The sequence below is a fragment of the Thunnus thynnus genome, chromosome 4 (genome assembly GCF_963924715.1).
Source record: "Thunnus thynnus chromosome 4, fThuThy2.1, whole genome shotgun sequence".
NCBI lineage: Eukaryota > Metazoa > Chordata > Actinopteri > Scombriformes > Scombridae > Thunnus > Thunnus thynnus.
In genome coordinates, this window is record NC_089520.1 from 19,223,275 (window position 1) to 19,236,804 (window position 13,530).

A 13,530-nucleotide genomic window follows, 5' to 3' on the forward strand; every position below is an offset into this window, starting at 1 on the left:
TATGGACACCACAAACCCTAATAGAGGGTAATCTTAAAGGTTGGGTAACAATTTTTCAAGTTTGTCTAACAGTCAGATGCCCATATGAACACTGAAAGAGGTTTTCCTCACCGTAATCATTCCTCCTGTTCGTACTGGCTATTAAAAGATCCCCTTCAAATGTGCTTTCAAGTGAAGGGGGCCAAAATCCACAGTGTGTCAACACTTTTCAAGTGAATATCTGCCACATTTTACAGTCTTTCTAGCATCAAATTCCCTATTTGTGTTTCCTCGGACAGGAAAAGACTGTAACATTAAAAGATATCTACTTGATTTGACTAATTTGGACAGCTGAATCTTCACATTAACTTCAGATAAACTTTCCATTAAACTGTCCATTAATGCTGCAACATACAATGATATTTTAGGCAATAGTGTGCTTACAGCTTTATAGCATTATAACAGTGTGGGGAAAGTTTTTTCCTGTTTCAACATGACAATGCCCTTATGCACAAATAAAAAGTGTGTTTCTGAGTATAGTGTGGAAGAACTTGAGGGCTTGCACAAACACTGACCCCTAACCTATTTCAACACCTTTGTGATCAATTTAAATTTAAAGCTGCAGAGACTAAATCTTGGCTGCCAGGTTCCAAAATTTTGTGGAAATCCTTACTGGAAGAGTGGGGCTTTTATAATAGTAAATAAATGTCCATGATTTTCAATAAGATGTTTTATAATCACATATGTGTGTAATTTTTGGGTGTTCATTTACTTTTGGCCAGATCTGCTTTGGCTTACAACACTAGAATGTGAGCAAACAGTCTATCAAACCTTGTACTTCATGTAAAATTTGAAATCACCATAACAATGACATCAAATGGCCCATTACTATCACCAGTTTATTAGATAATTAGAATATAAACACAATGTTTCACATTTTTATTTGCCCAACTTGATTTCACAGGTTCATTAAAGTGCCAAAATTTAAAAACAAAACTAAATATCACATTATAAATGAACAGAATGTGTTTTTAAAACCAATATAAATAATCTAATCAGAGCAGCATGTTTTTCAAAAAAAAAAAAAAAACAACTGCATCCAATTAAGTCCAAAATAATCTATAATTTATTTTACTCATTCAATTCACAACTCTGGCACAAAAAGTAGCCTAAATTTTTACGTAGTTCACATTTAATATAACACCAGCGTCCCTGCTTCTTTAAAAACCTTTCTGAGCTCCTTCCCTTTTACACAGCTATAAACCTTCTCACTGATGGTCGGTGGAGGAGGTTCTTCTTCATCTTCAAATATGGGGATCAGATGAATGTCTCTGGCTTTAAACAAGGTCAACCAGGAGTAGTAATCCTTGACATGGCCTTCTTCATCATCTCTCTGGCAAGAGCGTATCGCTTCACTATCTGCCGTACATGTTCTTCCTCCTCACGCTGCAGAATTCGCAGAAAGTTGCACAACTCAGGAAAGCTAAATGCATCCCACTGTGGAGGTAAGCAATTTAATTAAAAAGAGCTGTATGAACAGTACATATATACATATTTAGTTGTATATATTGACAAGTTTATCATTTGACTTCATTCACAAATAAAAACTTACATTCACCTCCCCCGTCTCATTCTCCTTCAAGACCAGACTCAGGACTTTTTCACTCGGACCAGCACACAAGCGAAGGTAGAGGGGACACTCATCGTCAGACAGTTTACGCATGTACACTGAATAAAACAAACAAAAATGAAGAAAAAAATCAGTACCTCAGAGGGTAATACTTGGAGGCACTATTTTGTTTTCTAGTATCTACACAATATTGAGGATTCTTACCTTGATTTTGTCTGTCAGTGCGTTCAAACAGGGAAAACTTGGCTGGGTTGTCCACCAGGGTAAATTTATTGAGCAATGCCTCGATGACTTCGCGTACCCGTGTTTGGGAGCTTATGTGCAGGTGCTTTGCAGTGTCTTTGGGGAGGTAGAAAGATGTACGTCGCTTCATCAGTGCGCCCTGCTGATCTTCCTCCAGGCTCTGAGGAGGAGGGAGGGAGATGGGACGAACTAACTGAAAGTGGACCTTGATGAAACCAGTGTAGGACCCGTCTTTATTCTGCAAGGTAGACAGATTCGTAGTGTAAGAATGGGAGTGAAATAGTTTCACACAATATCATCATACTGTGGTCTGCTATCTTTATGTGTGTGAATATTCAGAAAAAAAGGTTTATTAGTTACTTACAACCACCATGTAGAGACTGCTGTTGACCTGAGCATTATACTCCTGAACCTTCTGTTGGATCTCACCAACACTCAACTCCTGTTTACTCAAATCGATCTGTTCATCCTGAAAAGAAAAAGAGCAGGTACAGTACAGCAAATAGGCCACATGATGTCATCAGATAGCCTGTCTTCACCACTGAGCTTTGAGGATGAGGAGAAAGTGACAGAACCGAACAGAAATAAGAGTAAAATCAATTCAAGCTGTTTGTCTGTAGTTACAAAATCAAGACATACATAACAATTCACCCAACAGAATATGAAAACTGCTTTTTGACCAGAACTGATGAACTACATATGTCGTAGCCTCACCGTTGACCTTCTGACCTTGTGAAAGAAAGATGTATAGGCAGTAAAATACAGTTCCAGCTCTGATTTGCTTTCGTCCTGACTGGAGAATGTGCTGCTTTCTGTGCTTCCCCAAGTCATCTCCAAGGTTCAGGTGAGCGGCAACTTTAAGGCAAACCCTCTCAGATTTCTGTCATTGCTGCTATCTACCAATGATCTTGAGAGTTGTATGTCAGGGATAGCCTCTCTCTTCCATCTGGAGAGATCTCTGCTAACAGCTCTTTTGACCTCAACATTTCCATTTTGCTCCTCCCAGACAATAAAACCTCACAAAGACGTCTGAAGGATCAGCCCACTGTGGTCAGATAAACGTATTCAGAGTAATGCTCTCCTGATGTGTGTGAGAACACAGTGTGAAAGAGTTCCTCACAGACTAATTTTAAGGATAATTTTACATATGTGTAACCCAGATCTTACTGAAATGTGTGTGAAATCATTTATTTTTGTCCATCTCCATCATTTCATTATTTTTGATGGATTCACTGTTGCTGCAGCTTTCCTGAAGGCGTAAACCAAAGATGCAAGAATTTAGACCTCAAAAGCCAGAATATACTGTATGTATGTACTGTTATACTCTCATAAAAAGATGCTTCATCTCTGGTTTCAGTTCACTGGCTAAATCTGTGTTGACAGTAGAATTTATTTTGCAAAACAAAGTCGTTAAGAAAAGACAAAAAGCAAGCTTTGTGATCTTGTTTTTTGGTAGACATGTCTATATATCTATCTTGTCAGCTCCTCATTTTCTAAAAGGAGTTTTTCATGAGTAGTTTATCAAAATTAAATCAGTAATGTTGTGCTGTGCACAATCATAAATGATAGTAAACTGTATATTAACTCAAGCCAAAGCATATCAATATGTTTGTGTTGCAAAACAGTGAATCAAAGCCAATCTGTGGTGCTCCAGGACCCTCACTAGTGTCAGAATTGGTGGTATTTCTGAAATAAGGGCAGCTGTTTAATTGTGAAGTTGTTAAGTCGTCCCCTCCTCTCAGCTCTCTCCTAAATGACGTTGCTGTATGGATGCCTTGACAATAAGGAGGTAATAAAACCAGTATCTTTGAGGACATATGGCATACTGACACTGAGTGGACAGCTGTGGACAATCTGGTAGCCTCCATCTGCTTTACATAATAAGAATGGAGGTAGGATAAGGATAATTTCTTTCCTATCGTTTTTAAAAAATAATGAGTTTTTTAAAATGATGACAGGGAGGCAGCATGGCTTTCTTCTCATGTGCGTTATAGATTATTGTAATTATTGTTTGATTGTGACTTTGCTCCTCACCACATTTGTGTCTGTCTCGATGGAGTCGACAGAGAAATCTGCCCGGTCTTTTAACAAACTTCCATCTGTGCTGCAGTCCAGCTGGATGAATGGTCGGCAGCGGTAGTGACATGTATAACTGCAGTCTGAGAGACAAAGAGAGGGAGAGAGGGAGAGAGATTAGAGGGTGATTATTAGAGGGTGAAAATTCTGCATTCTGAGTAATGCTTTGGCTCGTGGTCAACACTTGTTGTGTTAGAGCCCTCCGGTGTTGATTTTGTTCAATATTCTGTCCCTGTTCTGAAAAAGATCACCCAAAACACATTAACCTAGAGGGAGTATCTGTTTTATGTAAGCAACATACCAAAAATGTGTATGTGCAAAGTAAATACTGCTCATGTTGGATATTTAATCTCTCTGTCAGCTGTTTCTAATTGATACAGTTAATGTCTTTGTTGACTGAGCTTTAACATACCACAGATATGTCTGGAGTAAAATGATGCTGAGAACATGAATATTCCCAGGCCCTTCGTGTACCAACATACAGTGAAACATGAAGCTTGCCAGGCCTTCCTACAGACCGGGACAAACTCTGAGATAAAGTTACTCATGAATGGAAAAGATAACACGAGCATCCTGCGTTTGAGTGAAACTGGAATCTGGAAAGTGACGACTTTATCACAACTTTGTGAGCTGTGGATGTACATGACTTTCTTACTAATTGAAAGGTTAATGGTTTTATCTGAATACCAGTTTTATTTACAAAACCCAGGTAAGCAACCACATTTTTTTTCCTTACAATATTAACCCAATTTGCAGGAACATGTCAATTTAAGGCAGCCTATACACTGTACGTCATCCTGTCTCGTGTGATGCAGATTTAGTGTCTCGTTGCCTGTCTTTGCTTTTTAGGTCACTGGCTACAGTGAAAAACATGCTTATCATTTACACCCCAAAACTCAAAGGATAAGGCTGGTGTTATTTTTCTTATTGTCAATGAATCCCATGAAAAGACCAAAACCAACAATGCTTTAGTCTGTCTCTCATTAATTAACTAAAAAGCAATTTACAAAATGGGTTGTCTTTTAAAAATAGGGCATGAATATATATTTAATTTGAAAAAGGCTAAATATATACTAAAACAGGTGGGCACTGTAGTTTTTAGCAAATGATAATCAAACAGGAGTAAATTGTTTATTTATTGGGGACTATTTTCAGCTGCAGATTTGCTGCACTAGTGAGTATTTACGGTGGCAGGATGGTGTTTTATGTGATCAGCTCAACATAAAGTACAGTTCCCATGTTTCTTGTAATGAAGGAATGTGTCACCCAGTGCAACAGTGTGGCTCACTGATGTGTTTTTAATATTTTTTGGAAAACAATGGAACACTGTGGCACATAACTTTATCAGGCTTTGGATACACAGACAACACTAATTAATTTGTTGCTGGTTTTTGGTTATTTTATGGGATTTGTTGCAAGCTCATCCTTTAAAAATATTCACACGTGTTCATGTGTTAAATGTACTCACTGGCACAGCGTAAACTCTGCTTATAAAGACCCCAGATGAATTCTCCACACAGGTCACACCAAGTGAGATGAGTGTAACCGTAGGGCTGGAAGTCATGACCCACACCGGTCTCTCCTGCCTCGATGCTGACGCTGTCTCCAACCAGACGGACAACGTGGAAGTGGCTGGGGTGACCTGGGTTTAAAGGGGGCGGCGGAGCTGTGCGGGCCACAGGAGCAGCCAGCTCGATGGGATCATTTACACTGAGGTCCTTCAGCTCGATCAGCTCACATTTAGACATCCTGTTCTTGATACAGACACTGACATGTCAAGTGAGCACTTGTTGTCCATGAGCTAGTATGGGTGTACATCCAGTCCTGAGAGGAGACAGCATTAGTGTGCACGCTTTGATGAGCACACAATGTTTTTGTGACTCGGTCCACTTCCAGCTTCTCCTATTGTGCAGAGGAACAGGCGGCCAGCAAGTCCTTAAGAGCTGAAACAGAGTTATTGTTAGAATTCATACACAAGTGATACACAGAAAATCAATATCTATGTAATATTATGTATAGTATGGGCTTGACAAATGCAAAAACAAAGATTAACCTCTGTTATCTGATGCCAGGATTCATACGATTATATTAAAATGTGGGACAAGATGACAACCATAATCCTGTGCAATCCTGGCAGCTCATAGTGTTTTTCTGTGTGTGACAGTGAAAAAAAAAACTACTACATATGTTTTCTACAAAATATGAAATGTTACCAAAAACTGGATAAATTCACTTTCACTGATTAAAGTAAGAACTCAAAAGAGAAGAGGGGACAGCAATCATTTCATAAACAACTCTCAACACACTTGAAGTAAAAACAGCAGCCTTAATCTGACATTTTAAAATGCTTACAGGTGGTGACAGGCAGTGTTGAAATGTAAGTAAGTACATTTACTCAAGTACTTGAGATACTTGTACTTTCCAATTTATGATACTTCTACTTCATTGCATTTCTGATGAAACATTGTACTTTTTCACTATTTATTAAATATTCACACTATTTATTAGTATTGCAGAGTTGGCTGGTCGTCTCTGTCCGTATGTCGGTAGAGTTACTGGTATATTTTCTATTTATAAAACTATTCTGGACAAACTCTCATCACATCACTGCAAATGTATTTTATGGAGTTCATCTTACAATTATTATCTCAGATCACAAAATGCACAGAGAGAGATGCAGCATGACTTTAAATTGATGAATCAGACAAATTATTTCTGAATTCAAAATTATATGTCAATCTGTTCTTAACCAACTTTTAGCTTAGTATTATTATCTGTTTTTAGTAGTGGTTTGTCTGCAACTTTTTATGCTGCTGTCTTGACCAGGTCTCCAGTGTAAAAGAGGTTTCTGACTTCAATGAGACTCACCTGTTTAAATAAAGGTTAAATAAAAACTATTTAAAAACAGCTACAGTAACAGGTTACTTTGGAAATTAAGATTTTACATTCAAAAACAAATGATCACTTTATAAAATATAATGCATTGTTGTGTATGTAGTAAAAAATTAGGTCCATCATAACGTACTAAATGCTGCTTACAAGTGAATACATCAGTAATAATCCATTCATAAAATATATAATCATATAAAAATAGAAATACATATAATTTTACTGAATAATAGGTACTTTTAAGATGCTGGTGAAACATGTTTTTTTTAAGGTAAGATTTTAAATAGATTTTTAAAAATTTGAATTCTTCATTATTGAAGATTCCCTACGTATACTGTGGAATTTCTACTTCAACTACTTCAACAAGAATCAGAGTACTTCCTCCACCTCTTGTGACAGATAACACACACTGATGTGCCATTTCTATATGTTAATAAAACTTGTCTTGTTGAATTTACTGACTGTATTTCTCTGGAGTGTCGGTAAGAAGATGATGCGTAAAAAATGTTCGCAGGTGCATCTGAAATGTAGTTTCATTAGTTTTCCTGTGGAGCTGCATTGTGACTTGAATATGAACAACCCGGGCTCTATTTGCCAAGTGGGTCACCACACGGCGCATTATTCACTCCACAAGGCAACAAGAGCACATTGTGTCACCCATGCATAGAGTTTGCTGTTTATTTCCCCCATATAAAACACATATGACTTGATCTATACGAGAACAAGTTCAGATCATTCTTTCATTTGTCATTTGTTGCAAATGCAGCTCAGTCAGTAACGGGACAGCCCGGTTTAATCCTGCAGTCTGAAACAGGACGAGAAACTAAGTGACAATGACCCCCCGAACAAGTCTTTGGATTTGCTGACAGACAAACCTTAAAAAAAGTGACCTTACCTCATTTAATTCATCACCGCCACTTATCGTAGAGGAGATTTGCGCGCAGTTTGTCGTTGTGTTAACAGCAGACCGTCCCTCTCCAGACGCACGCACTTCAGTTTGCGCATGCACATTGTGAGTGTGGGATTACTGTCTAATAATCCCTCTGTAACCATCCCGAGAGAGAGGGAGAGAGAGAGAGAGAGAGAGAGAGAGAGAGAGAGAGAGGCATTCGCAGGAGGAATCCCCTCAGTTCCCACACACATTAGAAGTACATGTCTGCAGTGATGGAGTGATAAATAAAAAGCAAGTTTGGGTCCAAAACTGCACAGTTTTACCATGGCCAACTGACAATGTTGTGATGGCCTTCATTATAGTTCATGTGCATTTTATGTTCAAGTGTGTGTGTGTGTGTGTGTGTGTGTGTGTGTGTGTGTGTGTGTGTGTGGTTTATTTAGGCTTGTTTCACCTGCCTACAAGACAAATTTCACTGGGGACAAGTAAAAGTAAAAAGTTTAAAGTTCTGGTGTTATATCAGAAAGAGAGGACAGACTGTCCATTTACAATGAATATCATAATTTCATATATTATTAATTAAGGTATATCTCACATGGTCTGTAAAATTTCAGAATTTTCTCAATAAGGGATTTGAGTAAATGTAAAATATCATATCAGTGATTTCACCTGTTTATAGACATTCCTTGTATATCTCTCTGAAGATTATTGTGTAGTGTGTGAATACATCGAGAGCCACTAAACTGGAGTCAAATTCCTTGTATGCATAAACACATCTTGGCCAATAAAGATGATTCTGATCATTTCCACCCTGAAACACATACTGTAGGAGTCACTGTTCTCAAATGGTTGGTATCTCAGTTTGGAATGAATAGACTATTTAATGTTTAATTGAGGGCCATTTGGAGATCACTCAGTGAGGAAGAAGCCTCCAGGCTCAAATATGGGGGGCAGATGAATGGCTCTTCTTACTCTGTATTATCTCTCTCAAGCCAGACTAGCATGTTGGAAAACTGTGAGGTTTCATAATGACTTCAGTCAGTCTTTGGGGGTTTGTAGAAAGAGAAAGATCTTACAAGGACAGAGATGTAAGTAAATATTCGTCACGGCACATTTTTTTCACTCTACAACTACTACTAATTTTGGTTACACTAATACTAATACTACCATTAATACCAGTGGTGGTACTAAGAACACTTTTGAGGTACTTGTACTATATCCATTTTATGCCACTTTATATTCATACTGCACTACATTCCAGTGGAAATACTGACATTTTTGCTCCATTTCTTGGTCAGCAGTTACTTTTCATATTAAGATTTTACATAAAAAAACATATTGTCAACTTATAAAATACAATATATTGTTGGAGAATTAAAATGCCTAATGGTATATAAAGTTGTTAACACAAGCTCTATCTTCACCACCAACAGTAAATTGCCACTTAAGCTTTGATGCATCAGTATCTAATTTACTGTTTATGTAGCAAAATATCACTAAAAATCACTAAGGGCCTTTTTCTACAAAATGAGCACTTTTGATACTTTTATTTTGCTGATAATCAGGATTTTGAATGAAGGACATGTAATCTATTTGTAATACAGTATTTTTGCATTTTTCTGTTGGTACTTTTCTTTAAGTACATGATCTGCATACTCAATCCATTACTGAAATACCAATAAAATGCGTGTATAAATGCAATAAAATGCGTGCATAATTCATAAAGTGAAGTTAATGTGCACTGCAGCAGCTGGGACAACAAGCCCTTTTGGAAATCTAAAACATTTTAAAAGGCATGGAGTAAATCTTGGATGTATATACTGTTATGAGTCTCGTGTCAGCTGGACTCACAGCATTACTTAACTTTTACTGCTTACTAAATATATGACTGGTTTTGATGTTTTATATTAGTGCCACCATCTGGACAATACAAGCAATTGGCTTTGGCTGACTGTAAGCCACCATATAAACCTACTGAGAGCTCTGAGGGAAAAAAATGAATAAATAAAAATCCAATTTAAACGCAATAGGCAGCTTTTCAGCTTCTGTTTGGTGGGAATAACATGTCTACATTATAATGTGTGTGTGGAAAAGAGACATGCAGACAGACAGGGATGGATGTCTAGAATGAGCATGTTGTTGTTGTTTTCTCAAGATGTGTGGAGGCCCTGCAGAGTCACAAGCTTATTAAAGTAATTGGAGCACAATAACCAGTGATCAGCTGATCAGTGAGTGTCCATTGAATGTTGGACGGGTGGTATTAATCTGAGACGTACACTATATACTTGCTTAACAAACAACATGCACCACAACAATTTTCCTGCGTGGGTATGTGATTTTGACAGCACCTCCAACAATTATTATTATTATTATCAGTATGCTAGTAGTAGTAGTTGTAGTAGTAGTAATAGTATTTTTACACAATGCAAATACTTAAGCAAGCCTTCTTTTTCCTAGACCTTGACTTTAGAAGTAGACTATTTGTGCCTACAGCCCGTCGTTGCTGAACTGTGAAATTTTTGTGGATTTTTTCTGGAAAGCCTCCACGTCAGCTAGGAGGAGATGAATGAACTTGACCAAAACAAGCAGAGAAGACTTCCGGGAATCCCGGCTTCAGAATAAAAGCGTTAAACGGGTTAATCATTTGGAGGCAGAAACTATTAACTTCTTTTTGTATCTAAAGAGTAACTGCAAAGATTATTAGAGTGCTGCTCCACCAGTGACATCATAGATAATGTTGAGGCTTTTGCCCTCTCAGGTTGATTCTCACATTTTGAATCCGAAAGTGTCACCTCATCGAAAATTACTATTATTATAATTATTTTTATATTATTTAAATTATTTTACTTTTTTCTGGTAAAGTGTTACTGTAAGGTCTCTGGGATGCTAAAAAGCCTTGCAAAGCCACACAGGTGTTTTAATGTACTCTGGCTAATTAGACTTCTGCTCAGGTTGAAGTTTGGCTGAGCTATGCTGGAATTAATTCTGGTAGGATACCAAACTTCATGTGTCAATAAGAACAATAAAGGTGTAACCTCTCCCAGATCTGTATAGAAGAGGTCTACATTAATCTATCTTAATCCACTCTGACCTCTCCCACCCAAACATGTGCAACACAACTAATATGAGAGTCAGACAGCTGTCAATCAAGCACAATTGCCACATGCCTACATAGTCCTTAGACAAAGTCTGGTTAAACAAAATAAGAGAAAACACCTGTGTGGGTGGACCATATGTTCCCCTTTAAGGTGTAGTGTACATGTGTCTGGTTTTATCTGCTATAGGGCCCGCAGGCAAAAACGAGCTTTGGGCCCCAATTTTAACTCACAGAACACAAAAATACAAAATAACATAGGAACAATTTAAGTAATAATTTAGTAATATGCCATGTGTACATTTTGACACAGGTAGACAGCACTGATAATAATGCTGGATCCACATTAAGGTCTTTATCATTTATCCTATTCCCAAGCAAATTTTCAATTACTATAATCAACTTACCCCAAGCCAACTGACACACAATAAATCTGGGGCCTTTGTGGCCCCTGATCGTCTAATCCAACTTTGAGTGTACAGCCCATGTAAAACATCTATTTACATGTTAAAGTGACCTTTGAATTCAGTAACTTGGAATAATATGACTAGGACTGCAACAAATTATTATTTTCATTAATGATCAATCTGACAAGTATTATCTTGATTCATGAATTGATTGTTTGGGCTATAAAATGTTATAAAATAGTGAAGAATCACAATTTCCCACAGCCTAAAAAGACATCTTCAAATTGCTTTTTTGTCAACTAACAGTTAAACCCAAAGATATTCAATTTAGAATGATATAAAACTGAGAAAAGCAGCGAATCATTGCAACTGGAAACAATATGGACAGAGAATGCTTTATTCTGAAAACATAACCGGAAAATTATTTTTTGTAATCGGCGGAAGCCAATTTTTTTTCCCTAGGATCGCGAAGTCATGACCCGCCCTCCTCTACCTCTGATTGGCTAGTACTCGTTACCTCTGTTGGTTAGATTGGTTAGGTTTAGGCATGAGTAGTGTGATTGGTTAGAGTTAGGGTAGGAATATCAGGGTAAGCCAATCAGAGGCAGAGTAGGGCGGGTCTTGTCTTCGCCATCCTAGGAACAAAAAATATCACCGGCGAAGATACGTCACAACGTAGAGCGTATATGCAGCGCTGCAATTTAAGCAGGAACGTGTTAATGCTTCGTAAATTTACGGTTATGTGACAGTTATCTGGCAATGTAGCTTCTGTTTAAGACCCATTTTCCGGCTTTAAATGACGCAGGACTCCACAGTTAAACTTTTCCATCTAGTTCCGCGTCTGTTTGACTGAAACTACGAGGTCACTTTAGGTCAGTAACCTGGGTCAATATAAGATCGGTCAAAACACATTATTCCTACTAACCATGGGTCACAACAGAGAGACTGACTCCGAGCCTCGGGTGTACGGTTACACCAGGACAGCCTCCGCAGTGCTGACCCACTTCATCTGCGTTGGCTTCACGGTATTCATTGCAGTCCTGTCTCGACCCGGTACAAGTGAGTGCTCCTGATGTCCAGACGTTTTCATGTCAGCGTCGTTCTTTGCACATCTGTTCATTTTATTTCATCTGTGTTATTTTAGGTTGGTTTTCCTGGCATCCTTTCTTCATGACACTGGCAGTAAGTTGGAACTTAAAAGATAAATATTTTCAGCTGTAAACACACAATCAAACCTTCCTATTTTCATTTTAGAGGTGAAACAATTAGTCAATTAATCGATTAGTCTATAAACAGAACATATCAGCAACTGTTTTGATTATGTTATTCTTTTAAGTCATTCATAAGCAAAAAATACTAAAAATTCACAGGCTCCAGCCTCTCAAAAGTGTAATTGAATATGTCAATTTGGGAAATAGTGATGGCCACTTTCTTTCTTTTACTATTTTCAGACATTTAACGGAATAAACAATTAATCAAATAATTAAGAAAATAAAAGTTGAATCAATAATGAAAATGATCATGTATTGCAGCTCTGTTTAATTTTCTTCTCTCTTCCACCAGTTCTCCTTCTTCATGACAGAAGCCATACTCCTCTTCTCCCCTCACGGCTCACCCATCAACAGATTTCCACACAAGACCAAAGGTCGTGTTCACTGGATGCTGCAGTGCCTCTGTGTGTCCTGTGCGGTTCTGGGTCTGGCAGCCATCTCTTACAACAAACACCTGAATGGTAAACCTCACTTCACCTCATGGCACGGTCTGCTGGGCCTGCTCACAGTGTGCGTCGTGGTCGTGCAGTCTTTGGCAGCTGTTCCCCTCATCTACCACTCTCTAGCTAAAGGCTGGTCTCTGGCCAAACTCAAGCGCTACCATGCGGCGTCTGGACTTGTCACCTTTGTGCTTGGCAGCACAAGCCTGCTCCTCGGCCTCTGCTCGGCCTGGTTCACCGCGTCTGTTGGTGAATACACCTGGTACCTGTCAGCACTCTGCCCTGCTTTCGTCGCCCTCATCATAATGAACCAGGTCAGCAGTGCTTACATGGCTAAAAAACGCTTACAGTCCTGACGAAGGCTATGATATGGATAGTTCCACAAAAGCATCACAGAATACTTTTGTAAAGTCTGCCTGTAGAGATTTCATTTTTCCAGTTACGTGCTATCATTGCATGAAAGTCCAAAAGAAGATGATCTCTGCAACCTTTCTGATGGTCTGTCATTCCAAGAAACAGGGCTGCCAAATGTGGATAATGAAATACTTGTTTTTTGCTGCCTTTTTTTTTTTTTTTTTTTTTAAACAATGTACACATGGCTGTAGATGT

The 13,530-nt window shown here is 38.2% G+C and overlaps 2 protein-coding genes across 3 annotated transcripts; one reads left to right on the forward strand and one right to left on the reverse strand.

The window, feature by feature from the left end:
• Window positions 1-840: 840 nt before the first annotated feature.
• Window positions 841-7,900, reverse strand: rassf1 (Ras association domain family member 1). Of its 2 annotated transcripts, XM_067587231.1 has the most exons (7): window positions 7,713-7,900; window positions 5,397-5,871; window positions 3,887-4,011; window positions 2,217-2,321; window positions 1,814-2,090; window positions 1,592-1,707; window positions 841-1,476 (listed from the first exon to the last, which is right to left on the reverse strand). In XM_067587231.1, exons 2-7 carry the CDS (start codon window positions 5,674-5,676, stop codon window positions 1,327-1,329), a joined length of 1,053 nt encoding a protein of 350 aa, XP_067443332.1. In that variant the 5' UTR covers window positions 5,677-5,871; window positions 7,713-7,900; the 3' UTR covers window positions 841-1,326. The 2 variants fall into 2 exon arrangements, with proteins under 2 accessions (XP_067443332.1, XP_067443333.1); XM_067587232.1 differs by lacking the exon at window positions 7,713-7,900 and having other exon boundaries at window positions 5,397-6,919.
• A 3,955-nt stretch (window positions 7,901-11,855) lies between these two features.
• Window positions 11,856-13,496, forward strand: cyb561d2 (cytochrome b561 family, member D2). Its single transcript, XM_067587234.1, has 3 exons — window positions 11,856-12,269; window positions 12,355-12,392; window positions 12,774-13,496. The coding sequence occupies exons 1-3, from the start codon at window positions 12,137-12,139 to the stop codon at window positions 13,275-13,277; spliced, it is 675 nt and encodes a 224-aa protein (XP_067443335.1). The 5' UTR covers window positions 11,856-12,136; the 3' UTR covers window positions 13,278-13,496.
• Window positions 13,497-13,530: the final 34 nt, after the last annotated feature.